Source organism: Musa acuminata, chromosome BXJ1-4 (genome assembly GCF_036884655.1).
Source record: "Musa acuminata AAA Group cultivar baxijiao chromosome BXJ1-4, Cavendish_Baxijiao_AAA, whole genome shotgun sequence".
Taxonomy (NCBI): domain Eukaryota; kingdom Viridiplantae; phylum Streptophyta; class Magnoliopsida; order Zingiberales; family Musaceae; genus Musa; species Musa acuminata.
Window position 1 is genome coordinate 36,131,717 of NC_088330.1, and position 26,352 is coordinate 36,158,068.

Genomic DNA, 26,352 nt, shown 5'->3' on the forward strand with positions numbered 1-26,352 from the left:
AAATCCACATGCTTCTCTGACACTCCTGTTAATATATTTCTTCTGCAATATGCTACTAATCTATTTCTATTTCTTCGCCATCGCAGTGCAAGCGGGTCACGATCTTGAGCTTTATATATAATGCTATATAATTTATGCTCAAATAGCTTCCTATGTTAGAACAACTTCTAATTATTAATACCCTAAAATACACACACGCTCGACAAAAAGAAAGCTTTAATTGCCGTGCGCCTCCTGCAAACAAACGAACGGCTCGCACATGACGCGTTGATCGATAGTGTTCGATCACGAACCGTCGGTTTAGGGGATGGCGCAAACAGTACTTCGTTTCTGTACCCGCCGGATACCTGCCTCCGAGGCTGGGGTGGGGACCACTGAGGCAACGCGATCTCTTCTCGACGTCACTCTTCCCACCTACCTGCCTTCCCAGCGATGGATGTGGGACCCACGAAGATGCCACGAAGCGCGCGATAAGTGAGCTGGTAAGGAAGTCGGGTATTCGCAGAAGAACAGGATTACGATCCGTGGGTTTGAACGTTGACGGATGTGGTGATGGCGCAACGAGCACTTCGCCAACTCGACCCGCTTCTTTACCCGTAGGATACCCGCCTCGAACGCACCGGTGGGGCCCACGGAGGCAACGTGACGCCTTTTCAACGCTCACTTTTCCAACTTAGCTACTCCCCAGCGATGAGATGCGGGACCCACGAAGATGCCACGAATCCCGCAATAAGTGAGCAGGTGACAAAGCGGGTATTCGCGAGGAGAAAAGAGATTATGAACAGTGAAGAACCGCCACGCGCTTCAGCCGGGCCTCGGCTTTTCTACCTACTGACGCCCGGATGGGCTGCCGAGCGCGATCCAGCAAACAGCGTATCGACGACGGGAATTCCCTTGTTTATCCAATATAATATATATTTACCCGTCGCGAAGAGAGAGAGAGAGGAGACACACACATTAAAGCTAAGCGAACACGAACCAAGACTCTACTCGCAACAATTGGACTTGGAGCCGCCCCATTGCGGCGCTCAAAATCCGCCTCCTCTCTGTGGCTTCCGTTGATTCCGATCTCCCTGGCGGGCGGTATCGCGATTTCGTCACGAAGAAAGCGGGAAGGTTCGCAGTAGCTCGCCTTTCCTCGTTTTTTTGGAGTCTCCGTAGATTCTCGGCGACTGTTTGTCTTTTGGGATATTTCGGACCGTTTCTGGCCGGAAAGATACGGATTCTTCCGCTTCGGGTACCAAAGATCGTAGCTTTTTTTAGTTCCCGATGTCTCCTTTTTTACCTTGTTCAGGAAAGATCCGGTTTTGGTTTGGGGGGTTTGCTTCAGATCTCAGGGATCTAGGGTTTGGATCGCGGAATGCAGCGGCCCGGGAGGTATGAACGGCAGGGGACGAGTGCGATGCCGGGGGAGAAGCGGGGGATGGATACCGGCGACGGGGACGAGCTGCAACCCGAGCCCAAGCGGCCTAAGGTCCCGGCTCTTGCGAGGTGAAGATCTTAGAACCTCGAACCAAAAGGAAACCGACTTGGAGTTTGTTTATCCGGAAGATGGTTTAGCCCTTTTTCCCCTGGGGAAATTTTTTTGCGATATCTTTTATTTTGCTTGCCATATGATGGTTGAATCATAGCTTTACCTGGTTCCTTTGATTTCTGTCTAATTCGAAGTGACTTGTCGGGTCATTAAAAAATAGTAGAAAAGTCTTATAGAGTTTAATCTGCATGAATGGAATTTTGCAAAGCAGCAGCAGAAAAAAAATTGTGGTATGCTGCAGCCGTTGGGAAATTTTATCTAGAAACACCAGTGAATCTGGGGTTTCCAAGGCACCCATTTATTCTCAAAGGCTTATGGAGTGACATTTGGAAGTTAATTAGGCACACAATTAAATTCATTTATCTACTATCCACAAATATCAACTTGAGGAGTAATATCCAGAAGGAAATTAACTACCTCAATGAATTAGGTATCTGGATGTTGTATAGATCTTAACATTTTGCTATCCTATTGTTTTGTATCACTTCTTATATTTATATTCTACCTGAAATCAAGAGAAAAACTCGTGTTATTGTTTGCTGTTATTCTTATCAGAATAGCTTCGATTCTGACAGCAGGAGCAAGTGGCTGAAAAATAGATTTAAAAAACCTAGTTCTAGCCTTTGAGATGTGTCACTGCATAAATATGTCCTATGCAAACATTATTTCTAAATTATTTTCTGGCTTATTGTTTGATATCTATGATTTGAGCATACTATTGTTTAAGGACAAAGTTGAAACAAAAAAAGCCTGTTTATCTTCTTATGTATTTCATGTTGTATTCAGAGTTTTATTTTCTTTGCACTTTGCAGTGTGATTGTTGAAGCCTTGAAAGTGGATAGCCTGCAGAAAATCTGTTCATCATTGGAGCCCATCCTTCGTAGAGTTGTAAGACAAATATCCTGTTTCATGACAGATTTCTTGAAAGTATCCATACCTGTGTCGTTTACATTTGGCAATTTGAACTACTATTTTCATCATTACAAGAGCTTTCTGGATCATGGATACTGGGACATTACAGTAATGAAGTTTGCATATCATATATCCATCAGATAGGTGATGTTAGTATCCCACCTGAATTTCCAGATGAGGTTTCTTAACACCTACCTGATAGACATTAGCAGTAATATCCTTTTGTGGACTTTAATTTTTTTTAACTTCATCTGGGAAGTAGTTCTAGTTCATGACATTGTATTAAATTGAACATGCTATTCTTTCATTTTTAGACCCTTTTGCGGTTTATGCTGCTTCACTGGGATGTTATTCTGGATCGATTCAAAGGCTATTTCAGTCCTGTGCCAGAGAGGTCTACTCTTGTTTGCTATTGCCACTATCTTTCTTGCTTGATTTGTTGTTTCTTTATCAACCTTAGATGTCTTCGTGTTGTTTTGCGGTGTTCTCTAGCTTTTACTCCTTGCAATCAGTTTGGTTTCCAAGTAAATTGTGAATTTAGTTCCCACAAGTAAATGGCAGGAAAAATGTGAAATTGATGGCTTCATTTTTTCTTAGTGTCTATTGGTTTTCTTACATATGGTGATAATGTCTAATCAGCTGCACTTAAAGGGACATGGTTCTTCTGTGACTCTGTCACTTCCTGTTAATAAGTACAATGCTGCATCTTTACTCATTTCTGTAAGTACATTGCTTTGCTTGTTTGTCTGCTAATCGGATGTTATCTTATGCTTAAATAGGTCAGTGAGGAAGTGGAGCGAGCTTTGGCAAGGCTTGGTCCTGCAAGGATTGGTGGAAGGTATAAAATTGTTAGACCATCTACTACACTACGAAATGGAACCTTTGCAAATTGCAACTAGTTATCATCGAACTCTTTTTTCTAAGCGTAGGAAACCAATGTTCATATTACACGGATAAACTTTCTTCACTTTTTCTGTACTTCCATTTAGTTTTGGTATAGAAGTTTCCTAGAAATTGTCATATGCCTGCAACTTTTGTTCTGTGAAATTAGTTTTTATGAATCTGCAACAAGAAATATGATCTAAAAGATTATTATTTCCACTTGAGTGGTTGTGATATGATCTGAGATCAAATCTGACCATCAATTAATTTAACCAAACTTTCTAGTTTGGAAGCTACTAGAATCCAGAAAATGTAGGTGAAAAAGGTCTTAAATGAATGCCACTGGAGAGTTAAGACTACTGTAGCTAACAGCATATAATACCTGAAGATGAAAGAAGAATATTTCATATTTTGGGGATAAATCTTTCTACCTGTTACATTTGCAGGAGTTCACCCAAACGGATTGAAGGGCCTGATGGAAGAAATCTACAACTACATTTCCGGACAAGGCTGTCCCTTCCTCTTTTCACAGGTGGAAGAGTAGAAGGGGAACAGGGAGCTGCAATTCATGTTGTTCTTTTTGATGCAAACTCTGGCCATGTTGTAAGCTCAGGACCTGAGGCATCCGCCAAACTGGATGTGTTGGTTCTTGAAGGTGATTTTAATAATGAAGATGATGAAAATTGGACTGAAGAAGAATTTGAGAGCCATGTAGTCAAAGAGCGTGAAGGAAAAAGACCACTTTTGACAGGCGACCTGCAGGTTTCGTTGAAAGATGGAGTTGGTACCCTTGGAGAGCTTACTTTTACTGACAATTCTAGTTGGATTCGAAGTAGAAAATTTAGGCTTGGCCTGAAAATTGCCTCGGGCTACTGCGAGGGTGTTCGTATACGGGAAGCCAAGACAGAAGCATTCACAGTTAAGGATCACAGAGGAGAATGTAAGTCTGACCCTACTGCCATTGTTATTATTATTATTTTCCTTACTAATTCTCGAGTTTTTCTCTTTCATATCATTTTAGTATACAAGAAGCACTATCCACCTGCTTTAAAGGATGAGGTTTGGAGATTGGAAAAGATTGGGAAGGATGGTTCATTTCACAAGAGGTTGAACAAGTGTGGAATTTACACAGTTGAAGAATTCCTCAGGCTTGTTGTTAGAGATCCCCAAAAATTGCGTAATGTATGTGTTGATGTATGGTTTTCCTGGTAAATTCTTTATTTTGTACTGTTTTTCATGCGTATAATGCAATTATAGATCCTTGGAAGTGGTATGTCCAATAAGATGTGGGAGAGCCTTGTGGAGCATGCGAAAACTTGTGTCTTAAGTGGAAAGTATTATATATACTACTCAGATGAAACAAGAAATGTTGGTGCTATCTTTAACAACATCTATGAATTCTGTGGCCTAATTGCTAGTGGGCAATTCTATTCAGCAGAAGGCCTGAATGACAGTCAGAAGGTGAGTAGTATTCACACACTCTTTCTTGCTATTTCAATATGTGGTGTTCCAGTTATTGATTACAGTTGTCACCAGTGGAAGTTAAGCTACTGATCTTGACAAAACTATGTTATATGAGATTTTCTTGTAGGAATGAAGCAAAATCAGGCTGTTAAGCTAAAAATATTTGGGTTCTTATGGATTATCTGTCTTGTATTATTCCATCTAATATTTTTTTATCATTAAAGGTCTTATTGTATTGATTTTTCACACAATGCCACTGCTTTGAACTTGGTTGCTCAGTTCTTTCATTGATAGGAACTAAGGATTTAAATACCAGCAAAAATGGTATGTTTGTGGTTGGTATTTACTAATCCAATTGAGTACTCATGGTTGAATATTTATTCAATGATATGAGCAATATAAGTTGGTAAATGATCTGATATGGTGGTACCATACTTCTTCCATATGCTACTGGAACCAATATCAGACTGGTATATAAATTCTTGATAGACAACCAATAGACAGCCTTCCATGTCATATCCACTGTTCCAGTAGCTCCTGCTTTGTTTAACATCCTGGGATCTCATGGTGCTCTGTGTTGCCGTTAACAGAATAGATCCTGTAATTGCTTCACTGGATATTTATTGTGTAAAAGATGATGAATTATTGTTAGGCAGGGTAATTTATGATTATAGGTTGAAATAAATCATTGCCCATAACATCTTCTCTGTACAGCTTATGGTCTCTTCACCTTCCAATCTAAAGCAAGTAGTTTAAGTCCTTAGCCATTCACCTAGTTTGTTGGCTCAATTATCAGCAACTGGAATTAGTATGCAATAGCTGTATTGTTTTGAAGAATAGCTGTATTGTTTTGAAGAATGCTAACAAGACCAACACCTGAAACAAACTTTTAGATAATGTAGTATAATGTGTCATCCCAACATACCATCCTGGATCGAGCAGAGGTCAGTATTTGATATTTGATTCCTTGAATGAAACCTTGTCTACTTTTAGTTTAGGAAAATTACAAACTTGATGCATAAAAAGAAGGGATTTTTCTGTCGACTCAGATTTCATGGTTGAATAATGAGAGAAGTGTAGTTTCATCTGTTTGATGAAATATATGTACTTAGCTACTTCTGTCCTGGAGGTCTTTCTTCTTCTATATGCACATCTGACCTGGTTACCCAGTAATTCAATTGAAACTTTGATGATGAACATGTTTCCTTTATCCATTGTAGGTCTTTGCAGATGCATTGGTCAAGAAGGCATATGATAACTGGATGCTAGTGATAGAATATGATGGTAGGGCCCTCTTGAACTTTACAAAAAACAAGAAAGCACCTGCTGAGCAAAAGGAATCTCTGTTGGCTTCATCAAATTATCCATCTTCATATGATCAGCAAGTCTCTCAAATGCACTCACAAGCTTCAGCCTCTTCAACAGAACATTCAGCTGAAATGGGAAATACTACAGGAGGTGAGGAACCTTTGATATCATTGAAGTATTTATTAGTCTTGTTATGCAATACATTGTTTACTTAAGCAATTAAGTAGGACGAGGCTTGAACAGGATAGTTTGCTAATTGGGAACCCTAAACCTACTTCAAGATACTTGAGAAAGATTCTATTTATATGATATGATGAAGTTGTGACTTTCTGGAGTTGCCTTCTTATTCCCTACTTTTGATGAATGTCTGAAAACAAAACAATTTAGTTGGGCAACAAGTAGACAATTCGGTCCATAGCACAAGTATCGTCATAATGGCTTTTGTTTTCTAGTTGGAGCTGTAGACAACTTCAGAGAATTTACTTGGAGTCTAACTGTGGCTTTCTGTTATTCAGGAGGAACCATATCTGCCGGATATAGCGGAACGCAGTCTGCTAGATACCCTAACCTCACTCAACATGTGGATTCTGATGCCCATATTTCCACTGAAAGCACTTCATCTACTCCACAGAATCAGTTAGTTGGCTCCACACACCAGACCCAATTCACAAGAACTGATGGCACTAGTCTGGCACCAGCCCCACCACAGCAGGCAAGCATGGAATTGCAGTCATTGGGCCACACTGTACAGCAACCAGACCTGAGCACCTACGACGACTGGTCCCGCCAACGGGATAGCCGCAGCATAGATGACTTCTTCTCGGAGGACGAGATTCGCTTGCGAAGCCATGAATTGCTCGAGCACGATGACATGCAGCATCTGCTTCGCGTCTTCACCATGGGGGGAGCACCCACTGGCCTTCATGATGATGGATATGCCTTCCCATCGTACATGCCCTCACCATGTCCTGCCTTCAACTTCGAAGACGACCGGAGCCGTACATCTGGTAAAGCTGTTGTTGGGTGGCTGAAAATCAAGGCAGCTATGAGGTGGGGAATCTTTGTCCGTAAGAAGGCCGCCGAGAGAAGAGCTGCGCAGCTTGTCGAGCTCGAAGACTAGCTCAAGTCCTTTGTTGTCATCGTCGGCAAGGGCTACATGTTGTGAACTTGTTTGCTTGTTAGTTGGTCCTGCATGTCAACTATATATAAATATATATATATAGGATGATTCAGATTGTTTAAGTTTGGTATTTGATTTGCTTGTTGAAACTGACTATGTTGCCATGTGACAACTCATGTATATTATGATTCTTGACCTTCTAAGTTTCTATCTCCTGACTACTACATTGATGTTTCCTGTTCAATGCACGAATTCTTTCCCAAAATCGGAAATAATTGGATCGTTGTTGATCCACAATGATTGAAATGTTCTTGATCACAGTTATTTTCTGTTTATTTTTTAGAGTATTTTAATCTTCTCAGAAGAGAAAAGAATCAGAGACTGTATAACCTTCGGTTTGGAAGTGAAAATCCAATCTATTATTATTCTACCTGCAGGTAATCTATGTCTCGTCATTTGCATCAAACAAACAAAGTGTCTTCCACACAGACTGTGTTTGGAGGTTGACCATCGGGCCAATGCATGGCCGGTCGAATCCAAGAACAAGACATGCAAGAGAAGTCCTTCCTATTAGCTTCTACGAATCGTTGAAAGGACAGCCAAGAGGACGGCGCCCATGGCAACAGCAACGCTGGGCACCACGGCCATGCCATGGGATGCCGGACTTTCTCCGCTCCCAGCATCCGGCCCGGCGACACCACCAGCATCCGATGGAGATCCCGCCGGTGGTGTGCCTCCGCCAACTGGAGCAGGCGGAGACACTGCAGGCGCGTCAGAGGCCGGTGAACTCGGCATGGGACCACCGGGCGCGCCGTCCGAGGAAGCCGGCGCCATGTTCGACGGTGCCGCAGTAGGCGCCTTCGACCTTGGTGGATTCGATGGAGACGCACCAGGGGGCAACACCATTGACGGCCACCTCGCTGGAGCAGGCGGCTTCGACCTTGGTGGATTCGATGGAGACGCACCAGGGGGCAACAACATTGAAGGCCACCTCGCTGGAGTAGGCGCCTTCGACCTTGATGGATTCGACGGAGACGCACCAGGGGGCAACACCATTGACGGCCAACTTGCCGGAGCAGGCCCCGTCCTCGGTGCCAGAGTGGGTGGCCGCCTAGGTGCAACCTTCGGCCCCGCCGACGGTATCGGAGATTGCGACGGCGCGCGGCGGCGGGGGATTGGGATTGGCAGAACGTTCGACGGCGGGACTGCAACATGCGGCGCCAACTTCGGTGCGTTCGACGGGGCTGCAGCTTGCGGCGCCTGCTTTGGCGCGTGCGACGGGGAGGCACCAGGGGGCGGCGCTTTCGACGGCCACGTCGATGGAGCAGGCGGCGCCTTCCTCGGGGCCGCAGCGGGCGGCCGCGTAGGTGCGCTGCTGTTGTTTGAGCTCCCATCTCTGATCCCGGGAGGAACGATGAGGCCGCTGATCTGGACCACGGAGATGTCATAAGGGTGCGTCAAGATGACCCTCACGAAGTAGGAGCTCAGGGGCGAGCCCGGCACCGCGGAGCCGAACGCGACCTGCCCGTTCTTCAAGTCGGTGACGTTGAGGAACCCGCTGAGGCCGGAGGCTCGTCCGGAGGCCTGCAACATCGTCGTGAGGATGGCGGTGTGGGACGAGAGCTGGTGGAGCTTCTCACTGTCTAAGTAGTCGAGGACCACATGGAGTGCGATGATCTTCTTGATGACCTCGTCGGGTTGGCCGGACTCGGAGGACAAGGCGCCGTTCTGGACGGCGAGGATGGTGACGCTTTTCCGGGTGCTGATGTCGGCGGACAGCTGAGTCCGGATGAGGAGATCGTTGAAGGTTGAGAAGTCTGAAAACTGCGCGAGGAGACGCGTGACGTCGAAGGCGATGGCGAATGGGACGAGGAGGAGGAAGTGCAGTAGTAGGAAGAATACGGACGCTGTGGAAGCCATGGCCATGGTCGGGTCATACACAGTGCGCAGTGTCGGAGAGCGTGGAAGAGCACGCGGGCTGATAGATATAGACACGACGAGGGTTGAGAAAGGTTGAACCGTTTCCGGCCTATTTTTGGGTGGCTGTGTCCCAACCAAAAAGGGAGGGAACGGTTTAGATTGGAGGATGGGAGAAGAAGAAGGGAGAGTGTCGAGTGCGTGATTTCATTACGGATCGAAGGAAGAAGTTTGACTTTTTCTTCTGGATCATATTTCTTTTTATTGTTCAATATTAAATCATAACATAAAAGACAATTCTCGTTATTATTATTTTTACGTTAGTGGAAATTGACGTGGAAAGCACCCATCTCAACGAGAATGCAATTCCTCCGCATCAACCAGAAGCACCAATCTCAACGCAGCGTGAAACAGTCTACAGAAACTGTTAAAACCACCCTGTTTCGTTACTCCGGCGAAGGGGCCACCGCGGACTCCGAGAAACGGATCCGCACATGGATCCGGATCCGGATCTGAGATTGAATTGCTAACCCCAAGAAATCAACGAGGGATGAGGAGATCCGAAACCCGACTTCGCTCCGGCGCCCGCTCGGGTCCTCTGCGGCTCCACATCTCCCCGTTTCGGGACCGATCTCGTTTCCTCTCGAGCGCAATGCACGGCCTGCGGCGCACGTTAGCGTCGTGCCTTGTTTAACATTCGTCCCCCGTCGCTTTCGACTCTCAACCCAATTTGAAATTTGGGGACAGCGGCGACGAGATCGGAGTCCAAATCCCTCCGCCTCGCCCTCCTCCCGACGAGAAGAAGCAGCTCCCGAGTTCCACCATGTCGGGGACTCACTCCGAGTTCGATATCGGGGTAAAATCCATGCGAGATCCCCTTTCTCCTCCTTCGCTTTCTTCTTCTAATGGCATTTATGATTAATATTTCCCCCAATGCAGGCATCTGCAACGCCCCCATTCGGGATCCGGTGAGGCGATCGCCCCCCTGGAGCGGCCGGAGCCCATTTGCTCTCTTGATAGCTTCACTTAGGGTTATGATTCCGTCTTGCAGGGAGTACGCCTTCGCGGATGCTGGGAACCTGGAGCATTGTTCCAAGTACCTCAATCAGACGCTGGTGACGTTTGGATTCCCGGCTTCCCTCGATCTCTTTGCCACAGATCCCGTGCGGTTTCATTCCACTCGACTTTCTTCACCTACTTGCATGATTTCCGATTTTTGTTTATACGTCGTTAGTCTATTTGCTCGATTTATATGATTTGAAGGAAATGTCGGTGCCAGGTCTCGATCGCGAGGACCTGCAACTGTATTTATTCTCTGCTTCAACAAAGACAGCGGGACATCGAGTTTAGGGATGCCTCCAACGATCAAAGGCAAAGGTGAATTTGTTTTCTTTTCTTGTTTTTATTTGATTTCGCAGTGAAGTGTTCCTTTTAATACTTAGCGATGCGTTCACAAAGAACGGTTCTTGTTTCTGTTTGTATTTTTACCATTTTATGAGCTACTACAAACTGGAATGTGTGCGGTTTGGCATTTAGGTACCAATTTCACTGTTAGTTCAAATTAAGATTTCTATCTATGAACGTAGAATTTGAAAAGACTAAAAGGAATCCTGCATGGTGTCAAGTATGTGTGGCCTTGGGTGCTTGAATTTTACTTGATTTGTCCAATGGATGATAACTTTTATCTTTGATTATTTCTTTCTTAGTTGAATGTAATTGTCAAGATGCCGCTGTATAGCTGTAATGCTGTTCACTTTTGTTGCTCTCCAATCTCAGTTTCAGTCTCATGCTGGGTTTAGTATTCTTTCTTTTGACACATTCTGTTCTATTGAATGTCCACAAGAATTAACATTTTCTGCCAAGTGTTTGCATTCTTATATGGTCTTCTTTGTTTGCTTTGATCTTACCATGATACGGTAATTTACTCATTGCTCCAAGAAATTACTGTGAGGTAGCTCTCTGTTCTTTTCTCAAAAGACTGTTTATTTAGTTGTTCCAAAATATTTTATGAGCTATTCCTAAGGTTCCATAATTTATTATTCTGTGCTGCAGATTGCAATCTGATATTTCGAGATTTGAGGCAAAAGTTGAAAGGCTTGAGGCACAATTAACTGCAAAAGATCGAGAGTTAGCCACTTTGACAAGAACGGTTTGTGAATTTTTTTTTAAATATCACCTTTCAAATGTGATTGAGCTCCCAATTCTTTTAACCATTGTCTTATCAATGATCTGTCATTTCCCATTATTAGGAGGCTAAAAACACAGCAAATTTGAAAGCTCAGATTGAAAAGTTGCAGCAGGAACGAGATGAGTTCCAAAAGATGGTCATTGGAAATCAGGTGTTATTACCTTTGGACAATGTTTTGTGTATTCTTTTTCATCTAGTTCAGGGAATGATGTTTTTATCTTAATATTTACGATGTTTAATTTTGTCTTCTTTTCACTTGTGCTGGACAACCATGACATCTATCACTCCCTTTTCTTTCATAAGCAAGTGCGCACACAACAAATACATGAAATGAAAAAGAAGGAAAAGGAATACATAAAACTGCAGGTAATGATTATCATTGTACTGATTTATTTTCCTTTTTTCTCTTTTTCTGTAAGTGTATTATTAATCACATTGATATGTCCAAATGCATCTTCTCAGCCTTGGACTGCTGCTTTGTTTTTTTGTAGGAGAGACTAAACCAAGTGTTGATGGAGAAAAAGAAGGAGTCTCGGTCAGGAATGGAAATTATGAATCTATTGCAGGTATATAATAGTTTAAAGATATGTGATATGTGATGTCAGTATTCACCCTGCTCTGTTGGCATAAGATACCCAATCTTTTCTAAAAATTCATTGTTAGCTCCCAGCCAGATGATTTAATGTCAAACCTTTCTTGATCCAGTATCCACAATGTATAGTTCACTTTTCCTTTGGTACCATTGTGCTGTTTCAGATCATTTGAAACAGTGCCACCTTATGTAACCTGCCCCATGTAAAGGAACTTAATATCATTGTTACAGAAAGAAGGGCGTCAGCGTGGGACATGGAATGGTAAGAAGGCTGACAGTGACTTCTATAAGATGATAGTAAGGAAAACCTCAAACACTGATTTACACATGTACATAAATATGTTGTTTTTGTAAAGAATTGTTTGTGTTTCATGCTGTTCATATTTTAACACTCTGATTACCACCTATAGGTTGATGCATATGAGGTGAAGAAGAAAGAGCTGATGGCAGAGAATTCTGATCTGCGGGCTTTGTTACGTTCTATGCAGGTTAAAAATTCTAACAATAAGATTATTGTCTGTTTGATTGAGAGTGCTTAAGCATTTAGAGTTTGTGTCTATCCATGTATGTGCGTGTATACACACACACACACACACTATGTATGTGTATATATATGTATAGGTGTGTGTGTCTGTGTGTGTGCATGCACCGATGACGGCTGGTCCAAGTCAGTGAAGAAAAAATGAAGGGAGAAGCCAAGAAATAAACAGGGCAAAAAAATTACCTGAGGGCTATGTATTCTTCTTTTTTCACTCCTCTAACATCATATACAGGATGGCTTTGCTGTCTTCCCCTTCTTCTTTCCTTTCAGCACCATGGAGATCTAGGGTTTTTTCTTGACAAGAGAAGGTCAAGATTTGTAACCCGTGATCATCATCTCGAATCCTGACTGATCCTCAAGAAACATAGATAATATTGTACTGGTCCAAATCTATTAAAGAGTTAATCAAATGTTACTAAAGCAACCATTTATAGACTTGTATATGCAATCTGATGTAAACTTGTCTGGTACAGAGTGATCTGACCTGGTCCACACAGACTGTTGCAGATGCCCATACCAGCTGGTTTGAGATTACAATCCATGAGCATGATGTAATGGATCATTTCAAGTTGCCATGTTTTTCTTTGATAGTTTTCTTTTTTTTTTTAAACACTAATTCATCTTAGTCAAATAAATTATCTTTTAAGTCGGTTTTCCTTGTATTTTGAAGTGTCATAGTGGTATTTGAACCATAATTCCAAAATCATCATAGAAATGTACTATTCTTTCTGATCCCTATTTGACAGAACTGAGACAAAAATCCATGAGATTATTTGAACTTTTCTTTAGATGGATATGCGTGACTTTCTGAATGCTCCAAATGGTCTACCACAACAAACTTCTGCTGTAAATGAAAAAGAGGATGCAGGATCTCCTCAATCCCCATTAGGCGGCAGAATGGTAGGGTGATAAATGTCTTTCTTTCTTAAATTGCAATATTGTTACAGTTGGTGGAGGAAGGAACCGAGGGAGAAAAGTAGGTTTTCTCTTAAGTAACTTTGTTATTCTATGTTTTTTGGCAGGATGTCTTTGATCTACCTTTTCACATGGCCAGAGATAAGATAGAAGAGAGTTTGCGGACTAAGATGGCTTCAATAAAGGTATGGTTCACTGGATCTCACCATGGCACATGTTGTCTGTTCCCTTTGTTTTCTTTGTTTCATTCCTGTACAATTAGATGCTCAAGTTGATACATTAGCTTTTTTTATTTTTTTATTTACTCTATCTCTTTTTTCTTGTTACAGGCAAGGATGTCACAGTTGCAGGATGCACAAAAAGGAGCTGAGGTGACCTGTGAAGCAACTGAAAGGGAACTCGAGCTTGAAGCTCAACTTGTTGAAGCTAGAAGCATTATTCAAGAGCAGGTTAAAATATACTTTCAAGCGTCATACAGATGTCTTGATTGCTAATTGTAGATCAGTAAATCTTTAGTTTTACCGAGTTTCATGGAATGATTTGACCCTACATTATGCCTAAAGTATTATGTAGGAAAGAAGACTTGTACTGTAATCTTATATGCTTTTGTTTTATCTGCTTCTCAACTGCAGAAAAGCTTATGCTTTGAAAGTATCCTGTTGCTTTTAAAATAACATGAATTAGTTGTTTGCTTGACATACTGACTGACAATCATTGGGCTAACATCAGTCAACAACATGCCCAAAAGGAATTTGCGTTTGACCTTTAGAGCTTGTAGGTTCCATATGCTGTAATAAGGGATACACGGCTTTATGGTTTTTCAAAGTAGAATGTTTTATTATCTAAATCTACAATTTATTTAAATTTGCCTAATATTATTGAAGTTTGTTGTAGCTAGGAGTATGGTGACCTCCATTTGTATTTTAATGCAGGCTTCAATAATGTCAAAGCATTTTGCAAAAAATGACAAGCCAAGGTAATTCCCAATAACTCATTTTTGTCACATTTATCTATGGCTGCTTTCATATTTATGTTTCTTTCTCTTTAGGAGATTGAGCAGCCAGTTTGATGCTGAGAGGGAGGTGATCCTTTCAAAATCTGCCGAGGTGCACAGAATTAGTATATTTAGATTTATATTTCTATTGCTCATGTTTTCTTGTTGATGCCTTTTGTTGATGTGTTTTTACTTGTTGTGCATATATTTATATTTAAATCTAACTTGCTTTTCACATATTTGATTTCAGTTCTCTTTCGCTTAAAAATTTAATTCTGACTTTTGTCTTTATTTCTTTACTTGGCTTTCATCAATTAAAACAATGTTAACAATAAACAATATGGATCGTTCTTAACTCATAAGTTATGCATGAGATTGGTGTAGTTCGTATCTAACAGTGAATTGTTGAAATTAATTCTAGAAAACATATTTCTGGAGTGAATACTGACTATATTGTACTGTGATGAATTGTCTATTTTAGACAACAGACCAAAATATCATGTAAATACTAGTTAAGCTAAACTATTATTTTTGTTGGCTCAATTCTTGTGTGTTTTTAAAAGAACAAATTAAGTTAAAGATCACTTTGCTTATGTAACAAGGAAATAGAAGATCCAGCTAGCTGGAGGCTTGGTGTATAAATTTCTTTTTGTTCATGTTATTTGGATTCTATAGGTCATCAAACCATTGATTTGAATTAGCACGACCTTGAGTTATTTATGGGAAGCACCTAATGCCAAGATCCTTGTTGGAACATCTATATATCGAATCAGGCCATCTATATTTTATACGTCGACAAGAATGCTAGAGTTTAAACACAGAATGTTGACAGCGCTACTTGGATATGCATCAAGATGTGCGTATATAGTGACTGTTTGTTCAATGTCGTTGCCCATGACAGATCTCCTAACCTATTTTTGATGGTGGCAAAGCTTTTTGCATCTTGAATTTTGCTCTGTGGATTCCAAAGCTGTGTATAGCAATGACTGTTCGATAATATCGTCGCAGAAGAAACCACTACGAATTCTGGCATCTGTGAATTAACGCACTTATCACCATTCAACTACATGGGCATATGCATTCCGGGAACTTTATACAAAATTACAAACTATTAAATTCATCCTTTTTCATGAGTGGCAATTATGTTTCTTCATTAAATTCTTTTTTTTTCCTTTAATTTTGATGGTTACCATAATATAAAGCACTAATCATGCTGTTATTGTCATCCTAGGAGGTGTAAATGCTCAAGAAACCAAGGTAAGCTGATGGCGGTGAAAAGCTAATCTTACCTTTACCTAGATCTTCCAGTTATCTCCAAGCAGCTGGGATGGCCTAAAACATTAAACAAATATTGTGTGGTATCGATACTCTGTGATACCCTAAATCGACAAATCATGAGGATTCAAAATACCCCACTGAATCCACCAATGTAGCTCAGTCTATTGCTGCTTGGTAAGTCTAAAGCAGTCTTGTTTACTGTAGTGGCACTCGATTTGAAGCTATAATTAAATATTTTGGCTCATTTCTGTATGCTTGGAAACTACAGAAGTACAGAACCATTATTTCAACTGTTTGGAATTGTTCTCTCCACGAAATTTGATGAAATGTTCGGAAGATTTATTCTTGCTTGATGGTACTGGCTTTCCAATGCTTCTTATTAGGTTCCTTTCTGTTCGCATTTCTCATAGCAAATCTTGATTGTATATGTAATGCAGTACTGCTAAGTAATGGAGTGTTGAAAGTTACGTACCGAATAAGGAATTCACTCGTGAAATGAATCAAAATGTCAAGGAAAAAAAGACAAGCAACGATATATCGTCTTCGTCATGCTAAAAATCTATTCGGATGTCTCACATACTGCAGGCAGCAACCGCTCGACGACCGCTCGCAACCTCTCAACGAAGCACTCCATATGAAGCCTCTGCCGTCACACCCTGCTCGCATCGACGGCTTCATCCCTGCGACTTGCACGCCTTGGACATCGAACCTTCGACTCCCCACCGCCGCCGCCTCGATGAATCCGATCATGGGCTCGCCGACGGCCTCGTAGTTCTCCTCCGGATCTCTCATCTGAATCATCATCACCAGAACCATCCCGTCCTTCCTCGTCGCTGCCTTCCCCTTCTTCTCCGCCACCTCGCCGGCTCTTCCGCCGCTTGTGCCCATCTGGATGCGAAGCCCCTCCAAGGCCAACCCTTCCATGTTCTCCATCGAATCCAGCAGCACCGCCTCCACGAAATGGTCCTCGCTTCCCATTATAACCTTCTTACCCTTGATCTGACCCTGTTGATGCCCGCTTAAGTTGCTCAATGACATCGACTCATGCAGGCACTTCCACAGATCCCCTCTTCGCAAGGACGCCATCCCACACACAACCTGCTCGATCTGCAACTCATTAGATGTATTCCACGAACGCTATAGAAGGAGGAATTGGATCACCTCCGCTGCGGTCGTAGCGTTCTCCTCGATCAATGGCGTCGAAACTTGCATGACCAAGCTCCCCCACGGCCGGCCTATTCTCCTGATTTCATGCAGGTAGCTGCCGTCCGCCAACCTCGCCATCTCCGCGCGACCGTTCTCTGCCTTCACCGCGGGGGAGTTCTTCAGGCACACCGTTAGCCGTTTCTCCGTGCTCAGCCACATGTCGAGCTTCCGCAGCTCCTGCTCCAGCCGCCGCGCTCTCCTCCAGTAGGCTTGAGCTGCGGTTTCCCCGTCGCCACAGAGGGACGGCTCGCGCGCAGGCGGTTGGGGGTGCGCGTCAAGCGATGGCGGCTGGCGATGGGCGGGGGGTGGTCGGCAGAGGGAGAGGTAAGACTTGAACCTCGAGCAGCCAGTGGAGACGAGTGCAGGAGACGGGTTGTGTCGCCTGTGGCTGCTGCTGCCGTTCTCCATTGCGGCCTTACACTACCTTCTGCTTCCCACGTCGAACGCTTGGGCTTATATGAGAGGTAGGGATATGTTTGCTTCTGTAGTGCATTTTGTCGTGCTGTTGCGATATTGTCGGACTCTCGTATCTTGAAATCTATATATGGAGGTCTCTTCAACGGTCGTGTCTTTGAATTTTAGATTAGCGGACTCTGTTGACATTTATAATTGATTTATTTTCTTACATCAATTCGACATATAATATAATCTTCACTAATCATCTTTACCAAACATTTTTTGGGGGGCTTTGATTTCCCTGTCAGAAGAATCTTTGGATTCCCAGATACCTTTTCCCACACCCTACTCCAAGAATCGGCCGTGGGATATACTTTCCCTCGGAATCCCGTCGTCCACAGCCAATCTCGGTGTATAAGATGATAACAGAGACGAGATCTTTTCTACTATCGACACTTTGTTTCGCACGTATCTTGATGCGAAAGGGTGTGGCTCCTGTGGATCGAGGAGAACCGGGAGGAACAGATACGTGTACCTTCGCACAAGTAATCGTGTGGTGATGGGTCGCGGAAGGGGGAGTATCCGACGGCTGTTAAAGGCCATGTGGTTTGCTGTGCAAAAGCTTCACGCGATGCTCCCGGGTGCGGCGCTGGAGGAAAAGCTTTGATCATCTGTTGTCCTCAGGCAGCGTTGGCGTAATGGTCCATCGCCTGTGGCGCCTTGAACTTATCTTAACGAGGGACCCATGCTTGGCTGGTGAGGCAAAGGCGGGAGGACCCTGCCTTGGTTGTTATAGGCGAGAATGAAGAAGCCCCGACACGTCATCAGGTCGAGGAAGGTTGCGGCGGCGGGGCCCGCTTGGTAGGAAGCCTGCTATAAAAGGCGGTGCCGAGCGTCGTCCCCCCTCTCCGCTCGGACTCCGTACCTTCTTCCTCGCGCGGGGGCGAGAGAGTTGGAGAGATCGGCGACTTCTCTGCTTCTTTTCTAGGGTTTGCTGGTAGCGAGCGGCCCCTCGAGGAGTGGGAGAGATGGACGGGAACATCAGCTTGGAGGCGATCAAGAACGAGACGGTTGATCTGGTGAGCGACTCCATATCCCACGATTCTATTACTACCCTACTTGGTTGCTTTGATCTTGCTGCTTTGCTTTTCTTGACGTTTTGGGCTCTCCAAATTGCTAACATGGAAGCATTAGTAGTTTATGAGCGATTCAAGATAGTGTTTTCTGAATCAAAATTGATCTTTTTTATGCATCTGATGTTTACATAAAGTGTATTGCTGGGAACAAAAGATTCAATTGATTCCACTTCATTTTTCTTTTTGATCTGGTTATTCATCGTTTCTTTATTCTCATGAAAAGGAAGGAATGTGAGACAGGGAAGGCAGCCAATACAAGCATTATTCTCTAGGATTTTACCTTTAATCTCTGAAATCATTCTTTAGTTCGAGTTCCACAAACAGAGATTATCTCTTAAGTCTTTTCCCTTTATTCTCGTGATCATTACTTTGAGATCCATAAGATAGTTCTTGAGCACTTCCTTGGTGGTGGTCTTTCGGCCGTTCACGTTCCTCGATGCCTGGGAAGACCCCAAAATCCTCCGTAGAGTTCCGGAGATTTTTTTGGCCCCCGGAGAAACCGTGATCGACCGCTCCATATATCCCCCTGTGATTTGTCCGGCAAAACATGAGACAAGGATAAAAGAAAGGTGTCTCTTTTTTGCGCGGCGGTGTTTGGTTGGCGCGGGAGAGGACATGTGGTGGCTGCTGTTCTTTCGCTTCAGAAAATTCACGAGGAAATTGAATAGCTTTTCGCGGTTGATTCACGCGACGCTATCACGAGAATCTCCCGAGATGCCACTGCCGCCGTCGCCATCACCATTCTGACGACGATGGCTTGTTGGCTTGTGGTTGCAGGAGCGCGTGCCGATCGAGGAGGTGTTCGAGCAACTGAAATGTACCAAAGATGGGCTGACCACGGGGGAAGGAGACAAGCGGCTCCAGATCCTTGGCCCCAACAAGCTCGAGGAGAAAAAGGTCCTCTTTTCCTGCTTCTTTTGCAATCCGTTTCCGTTCCGCATTCTTTCTTTCGATTCCTTGCATTTGGACTGTCTGCTGTGACGATTCTGCACGGCAGGAGAGCAAAGTCCTCAAATTTCTGGGCTTCATGTGGAACCCCCTTTCGTGGGTTATGGAAATGGCCGCGATCATGGCCATCGCCCTCGCCAACGGTGGGGGGCAGCCACCGGACTGGCAGGACTTCGTCGGCATCATCGTGCTTCTCTTGATCAACTCCACCATCAGCTTCATCGAAGAGAACAATGCTGGGAACGCCGCCGCCGCCCTCATGGCTGGTCTTGCTCCGAAAACGAAGGCAAGAAACTGGTCTCGTAGTCCCACGTTGTTCTGTTCCCCACACCTCTACTTATACGTGGTTGTCTCGTCTGATGAGCGACAGGTGCTCAGAGATGGCCACTGGAGCGAGCAGGACGCGGCGATTCTTGTGCCTGGCGACATCATAAGCATCAAGCTGGGAGACATAGTCCCTGCCGACGCGCGGCTTCTCGAGGGCGACCCGCTGAAGATTGACCAGTCGTCACTTACCGGAGAATCCATCCCCGTCACAAAGTTCCCCGGTGAGGAAGTGTTCTCAGGCTCCACCTGCAAGCAGGGTGAGATCGAGGCGGTCGTCATCGCCACCGGCGTCCACACCTTCTTGGGGAAGGCCGCCCACCTCGTGGAGAGCACCAACGAGGTGGGACACTTCCAGAAAGTCCTCACCGCCATCGGCAACTTCTGCATCTGCTCCATCGCCGTCGGCATTGTCATCGAGGTCGTCGTCATGTACCCGATCCAGCACCGGAAGTACAGGGACGGCATCGACAACCTGCTGGTCCTCCTGATAGGAGGGATCCCCATCGCCATGCCCACCGTCCTGTCGGTGACCATGGCGATTGGCTCACACCGACTCTCTCAGCAGGGCGCAATCACGAAGCGGATGACAGCCATCGAGGAGATGGCCGGCATGGACGTCCTGTGCAGCGACAAAACTGGGACGCTGACTCTGAACAAGTTAAGCGTCGACAAGAACCTGATCGAGGTTTTCGTGAGGGACGTGGATAAGGAGCATGTGGTACTACTGGCCGCAAGAGCATCGCGGATCGAGAACCAAGACGCCATCGACGCTGCTATGATCAGAACGCTTGGCGACCCAAAGGAGGTATCTTTTCATATTTACAAGCACCCTATTGATCATGGAGCTTCATAAAGGTTGAATACTACGTCTCATGTGTCATGCATAGGCGAGAGCTGGGATAACAGAGGTACATTTTCTCCCATTCAACCCTGTCGACAAGAGAACTGCTCTTACCTACATTGACCTTGATGGAAACTGGCATCGTGTAAGTAAAGGTGCTCCTGAGCAGGTACAGTTCTTTCCTTTATCGTCACATTTCTGTCGCTCTAGTTGTTGAATTTGTATGCATCACTACGGGGTGTCATAATTTGTTTCCTCACCGGGAATAGATTTTGAACCTCTGCAATTGCAACGAAGATATCCGCAACAAGGTCCACTATGTCATCGACAAGTTTGCTGAACGCGGGCTTCGCTCACTAGCTGTTGCAAGACAGGTTTCTCTTCTTGTTCTTGGCAGTTCTGTGGTACCGCTCCTTCCTCATGGAACTTTGTTTTCTGTCCTGCAGGAAGTCCCGGAGAAGTCCAAGGATCGTGCTGGAGGGCCATGGCAATTTGTCGGCTTGTTGCCTCTGTTTGATCCTCCAAGGCATGACAGTGCTGAAACTATTCGCAGGGCACTCAATCTTGGTGTCAACGTGAAGATGATCACTGGCAAGTTGGATCAGTCCTTGTCATTTGTATGTTGATACTGTGGTTTTCATTTATTCCTAATGTTGTTATGTTCAATCCAGGTGACCAGCTTGCGATCGCCAAGGAAACTGGCCGAAGACTTGGAATGGGCACCAACATGTATCCTGCCTCTTACTTGCTTGGCCAAAAGAAGGATGAATCTATTGCTGAACTTCCTGTAGATGAACTAATTGAGAGGGCTGATGGATTTGCCGGAGTTTTTCCAGGTCAGCGAAATTTTCTTTTGTTATCAAATTGTCATAGCTTTTAGTAGTATAATGTACAATTGACTTTAACTTTCGTTTATGAAATAGAACACAAATATGAAATTGTGAAGAAATTGAAGGAGAGAAAGCACATATGTGGGATGACTGGAGATGGAGTTAATGATGCTCCTGCTTTAAAGAAGGCAGACATAGGAATTGCTGTTTCTGATGCCACAGATGCCGCTAGAAGTGCTTCTGACATTGTCCTCACCCAGCCTGGGCTTAGTGTCATCATCAGTGCTGTTCTTACCAGCAGAGCTATTTTCCAGAGGATGAAAAACTACACGGTAGGTGCTTATGACTGCTGTTATAATTCCTTGCTTCCGATGTCATTTTGGCTTAGCTCTTGATCTTGTTTTGATGTAGATTTATGCTGTCTCCATCACTATTCGGATTGTTGTAAGTTCTAAATTGACTTGCCTTCAATATAAATGTCTGGTTTTTTGTTCATGATTTTTCTTTCAGTTCCATGATTCTAATTTCCGTTCAATCTCTGTAGGTCGGTTTTATGCTTATTGCATTGATTTGGAAATTCGATTTCTCACCCTTCATGGTTTTGATCATTGCTATCCTTAATGATGGTGAGCTCTTTTGTTAAACAGCTTCTTTTGCATGTTCTTGCCTTTGAATTTCTCCATCATGATTTCCTAATTGCAGGTACAATTATGACGATCTCAAAGGACCGTGTGAAGCCATCGCCAATGCCTGATAGTTGGAAGTTGAGAGAGATATTTGCTACCGGCATTGTGTTTGGTGGTTATTTGGCATTGATGACTGTTATATTCTTCTGGGCCATGAGAGAGACAGACTTCTTCCCGGTGAGCACTGTTTGTTCTCTTTTCCTGCAACACAGAAATCTCAGGCAGAACAATGTTTGGGATAGCTCATTCTGCTTGCACTTATGCAGAATTGCTTAATTGAAAACCTCACTTAGTACATTCATGATCTTTGTAATTAGTTACATTATGTTCTCTGTTTCCAATGAATCACTGCAGATATGATCATACATCTGATGCCAGTTTCATGTCATGCCTTTGCAGGATAAGTTCAAAGTTAGATCATTGAGGCATAGCAATGACGAGATGATGTCCGCTTTATATCTGCAAGTTAGTATAATCAGTCAGGCTCTTATATTTGTTACTCGATCACGTAGTTGGTGTTTTGTTGAACGGCCCGGACTTCTCTTGGTCTTCGCATTTGTTGGTGCTCAGCTGGTAAGACACTATACTCCTGCATTTTGACCTTTCCTTTGTCTCTGGATATTGTTCTCTCTTCATTTGAATGACTTAAGTTGGATTTGGAAAAGACCAAAGTGAACAAACTTACAAAAACCACTCACTGGCTATGCCATGTTCTTCATGAAAAATCTAATTATAATTTGTTCATCCTGATGACTAAACCAAACATTTGCTTCTCACAGGTTGCAACCCTTATAGCTGTTTATCCCAAGTGGGGGTTTGCACGGATAGAAGGAATAGGCTGGGGATGGGCCGGTGTCATTTGGCTTTACAGCTTTGTGACATTTGCCCCTCTTGACTTGTTCAAATTCTGCATCCGCTACATTCTAAGTGGAAAGGCTTGGGATAACCTCCTTGAGAAGAAGGTATCAATCATTATGAACTGTACATTAGCAGTTCCATCTCTCTCTCTCTCTCAACATCTCTTTGTAAGTCTGCTCCTATGAAATTTCAGATTGCCTTCACCACCAAGAAGGACTATGGCAGGGAAGAAAGGGAAGCTCAATGGGCTATGGCACAGAGAACACTGCACGGTCTCCAAACTCCGGAAAATGCTAACCTCTTCTCTGACAAAAGCAGTTACCGAGAACTTTCAGAGCTTGCCGAGCAAGCTAAAAGGCGAGCTGAAGTTGCAAGGTATGTCATTTTCAATTCATTCAGTTCTCATTTCAATATATTTTTTTTTTTTATGCTTTATACATTTGAGTTAGAAAACAAGACATACAAAAACTTAAGAGTGTCCTAACTTTACATTTGGGAACAAGATATATAGATGTCCCGATCAAATGAGAAATTAATTTATGAAAATATTATGAGAAGTGATACAATTGTCTTTAGTTTAACCGGTGTTATTGCAAGACAAATTTCACTGACTTGTTTCTATTGTATCATTATTCTTCACATATTGAGGCGTTAACAAACAATAAGGTATTGTGTCTGTTGAGTTGATTAGTGCATTGTTATACAAATGATAGGATTCAAAGTCCATATGTGAGCATCATGCATGTCATTTTATGTATTATTATTTTTTATTTTTTAAAAAAATAAATAATTAGGTATTGAATATTTTTTTCATTCAAAACTACCCCAACCATCATAAATATCTTTTACTGTGAAAAGGAGATGAGGCGACAAAATAGCAAAAAGTCATCCCTAGGTTTTGAACACACACATTGTGATAGGTGTCATAGACAAAAAAAAAAAAAAAAAAAATCAAATGCAGTTATTAGAGATTTTGGGGTTTGGGAGAAAAGAACAGAAGAAGGTTTGAGATTTGACCTCATTCTTTTCTACCATATAAGTCTACTTGTCGTTTGCCTTGTACTTGTATGATGGTTTTAAAAAGGAAAAAAAGAAAGAAGCTATTTTAAGATCAAAGTATGAGTTATATATATTAAGCTGATATTCGATAGTATATTTTATTGTCGACAAATATGGATAAAGTTTGGTGACATCTGCTGATCTTATTATATATTACACGCATCACGAGTAAAGATTAATAGGATAGATTAGCCATCACACTTTTTTGCATTGTTATATATTAGTCATGAGTTTTTCGATTCTCTATAATATTTAGCAACTTAAGATTATTTTCTTAGTTCTCTTTCCATCTTTATTTATCTGATATCATCATTATCGACAGACTTCGTGAGGTGCACACTCTGAAGGGACACGTCGAGTCGGTGTTCAAGCTCAAAGGCATCGATGTCGACAATATCCAACAACACTACACGGTATAAGAAACTCCGCAACCCATATGGTCTAATTCCCCTTAAATTCTTTCTTACAAGACGTAGATGATGTTTGATGTTTGTGACTCTTGCTTTCCGTACTCTTTAAGATATAGATGAATTTGTTGGGTTATGTTCATGATGCAAATCTATGTATTGGGATCTTTCGAAGTTTGAGGACATGTTGTGGGAGACATCTAAAATCACCTGATTGGACTTGGACATGTGATTTTTATTAGAACAAGTTTGACACATCCTCCTCCGGTTGCATGGTGAGGTTAGCTCTCTAGTGCTGGGTGCTCGTGGCATCCAAAAAGCCATCACCAACCTTGAGTGCATTTACTAGAAACAAAGAAGCAACAAAAAGCATATGAAAATTTTGTTACACGAATACTGTACGCTGATCTTGATTTGATGGACATTTATGTACTGGATTAATACGACCTGACTGATATAAAAGGTTAAGATTACGTATATTGAACGTCTGGACGAGAGTTCACCATATGAGGTTCACCCATACACAATGTATATTTTTCTAAAATGATTTGTTTAAGTTTGTGTAAACTCTATGCACTAATCTTTCATGTGCGATCATTTATTTTCACGGTGATTTGCACTTTGATGAAGCGATGGAAATAGTTTGTTTGTGCATTCGTTCGTCAAATGTTTTCTTCTTGCGCAAGTCTGATAAAATGGTCAAAATTAGATTTAAGTTTACTTTTTGTGATAAGTATCACGGATTATGTTATAAATAGAATATCTGATATTACGTTTATATATATTTATGTGCTTCTATTTTATTCGTGCTTTACCTATAAATAGTTTATAGTAGATTTAATGATCCTATTTTGATTAATTTTTATGATTACTTCAATCTTGTAAATACAAATTGTGTATTTTGCTGACGGACATATATAGATATTGCGTGACTTAAGTAAAATCAGCTAAATCCATTACATATGGTATCAAAGCAGGATAAGTACACTTAGGAACACTTGATATGCAAATGTAAAAGATCTAACAGGATTGCATTAAGCCAGCCAACACACGTGATCGTTTAAGGGAAACGAGTATATAGACATAGTGAAAGGGGTTGTTCGGAGGAGCGGACATCTAAAATTGGCATTCAGAGGAATAACCAACCCTTCGCGTAAGAGACATCATGTGGACAAACAAGTTTGGAAGATTACATAGTGTAAAAAGATTGGGATGGTTGAGTTCGAGCTATGGCTCAACATTGGCATTCAAACTTGATAGTAGTTAAGACAAGTAGAGCGCTTAGCAAAGGATGAGACCATATAATGAAGGACGGGTTGCTTGGCGATTGAAAGTTATGCACAGCTTACAAAAGTGAAGGAAATTGCTAACTCAAAAAATTTATTACTTATGCAAGGACTTGTATGTGAACGATGGACTATCGATGCTATTCCAAGGCGACCAAAAGTCGACACCATAGAGTATTGAGATTTTTTCTTCGACATGGGAATGATACATCTATAGGAGACTGAAGTGTATAGTAAGTTCAACATATTACCAAGCCTTACGGAGCACAACAGGGGCTGTATTGATAAAGAGTCACTATTTAGGAAATATGTTCGTGATGGTATAATAGTGCATAGTTTGTTTAATAATGTAATGTAATCCAAGGGAATGATAGTGTCAGAAACTTTTAGAGGAAATGATGCAAAGAGAAAATGTACTCCAATTAGACAAATATCTAAGAATGATAAATCTCGATTCTCTATATAGAGAATCATATACAATGAAGCACACATGCTAAGGAGGTATACCTCAAAATGATAGCTCTATAAAGCTTAACAAATCAAGCAAGCGTCTCGTATTGGATAATATGTGTTAGTTATAGGTGCCCTATAAGTCAATCACACGAATGATGACACGTGTGACATGATTCGCACTCTTTTTTTTATTATTTATTTGATATTTTTCTCACTTTATGTTGTTCGTTGCATATATTGTGATATCCATGGATCTATGCAATGAGAGTCGAAT

The 26,352-nt window shown here is 42.6% G+C and overlaps 4 protein-coding genes across 7 annotated transcripts; 3 read left to right on the forward strand and 1 right to left on the reverse strand.

Moving 5' to 3' along the window:
• The first annotated feature begins 955 nt into the window (after nucleotides 1–955).
• LOC135584693 (calmodulin-binding protein 60 C-like) lies at nucleotides 956–7,428 on the forward strand. Of its 4 annotated transcripts, none has more exons than XM_065176400.1 (9): nucleotides 956–1,237; nucleotides 1,331–1,491; nucleotides 2,347–2,422; nucleotides 3,226–3,284; nucleotides 3,775–4,268; nucleotides 4,350–4,510; nucleotides 4,586–4,789; nucleotides 6,013–6,250; nucleotides 6,616–7,428. In XM_065176400.1, the coding sequence occupies exons 2-9, from the start codon at nucleotides 1,361–1,363 to the stop codon at nucleotides 7,218–7,220; spliced, it is 1,968 nt and encodes a 655-aa protein (XP_065032472.1). In that variant the 5' UTR covers nucleotides 956–1,237; nucleotides 1,331–1,360; the 3' UTR covers nucleotides 7,221–7,428. The 4 variants fall into 4 exon arrangements, with proteins under 4 accessions (XP_065032472.1, XP_065032473.1, XP_065032475.1 ...); XM_065176401.1 differs by having other exon boundaries at nucleotides 957–1,116; nucleotides 1,295–1,491; XM_065176403.1 differs by having other exon boundaries at nucleotides 962–1,116.
• A 362-nt stretch (nucleotides 7,429–7,790) lies between these two features.
• On the reverse strand, nucleotides 7,791–9,146 carry LOC135672183 (vegetative cell wall protein gp1-like). Its single transcript, XM_065180641.1, has one exon. It carries the CDS (start codon nucleotides 9,144–9,146, stop codon nucleotides 7,791–7,793), a length of 1,356 nt encoding a protein of 451 aa, XP_065036713.1.
• A 627-nt stretch (nucleotides 9,147–9,773) lies between these two features.
• LOC135584699 (uncharacterized) lies at nucleotides 9,774–16,003 on the forward strand. Its single transcript, XM_065176413.1, has 16 exons — nucleotides 9,774–9,993; nucleotides 10,077–10,105; nucleotides 10,189–10,300; nucleotides 10,417–10,514; nucleotides 11,190–11,286; nucleotides 11,387–11,476; nucleotides 11,629–11,691; nucleotides 11,817–11,891; nucleotides 12,149–12,214; nucleotides 12,328–12,405; nucleotides 13,248–13,358; nucleotides 13,481–13,558; nucleotides 13,703–13,822; nucleotides 14,306–14,349; nucleotides 14,422–14,479; nucleotides 15,599–16,003. Exons 1-16 carry the CDS (start codon nucleotides 9,961–9,963, stop codon nucleotides 15,605–15,607), a joined length of 1,161 nt encoding a protein of 386 aa, XP_065032485.1. The 5' UTR covers nucleotides 9,774–9,960; the 3' UTR covers nucleotides 15,608–16,003.
• Nucleotides 16,004–18,151: 2,148 nt separating this feature from the next.
• LOC135660667 (plasma membrane ATPase-like) lies at nucleotides 18,152–24,513 on the forward strand. Its single transcript, XM_065176406.1, has 16 exons — nucleotides 18,152–18,326; nucleotides 19,161–19,280; nucleotides 19,381–19,617; nucleotides 19,702–20,463; nucleotides 20,546–20,668; nucleotides 20,769–20,873; nucleotides 20,946–21,090; nucleotides 21,171–21,335; nucleotides 21,423–21,661; nucleotides 21,741–21,773; nucleotides 21,874–21,955; nucleotides 22,032–22,192; nucleotides 22,415–22,588; nucleotides 22,795–22,977; nucleotides 23,067–23,248; nucleotides 24,255–24,513. The coding sequence occupies exons 1-16, from the start codon at nucleotides 18,276–18,278 to the stop codon at nucleotides 24,349–24,351; spliced, it is 2,859 nt and encodes a 952-aa protein (XP_065032478.1). The 5' UTR covers nucleotides 18,152–18,275; the 3' UTR covers nucleotides 24,352–24,513.
• The last annotated feature ends 1,839 nt before the right edge of the window (nucleotides 24,514–26,352 follow it).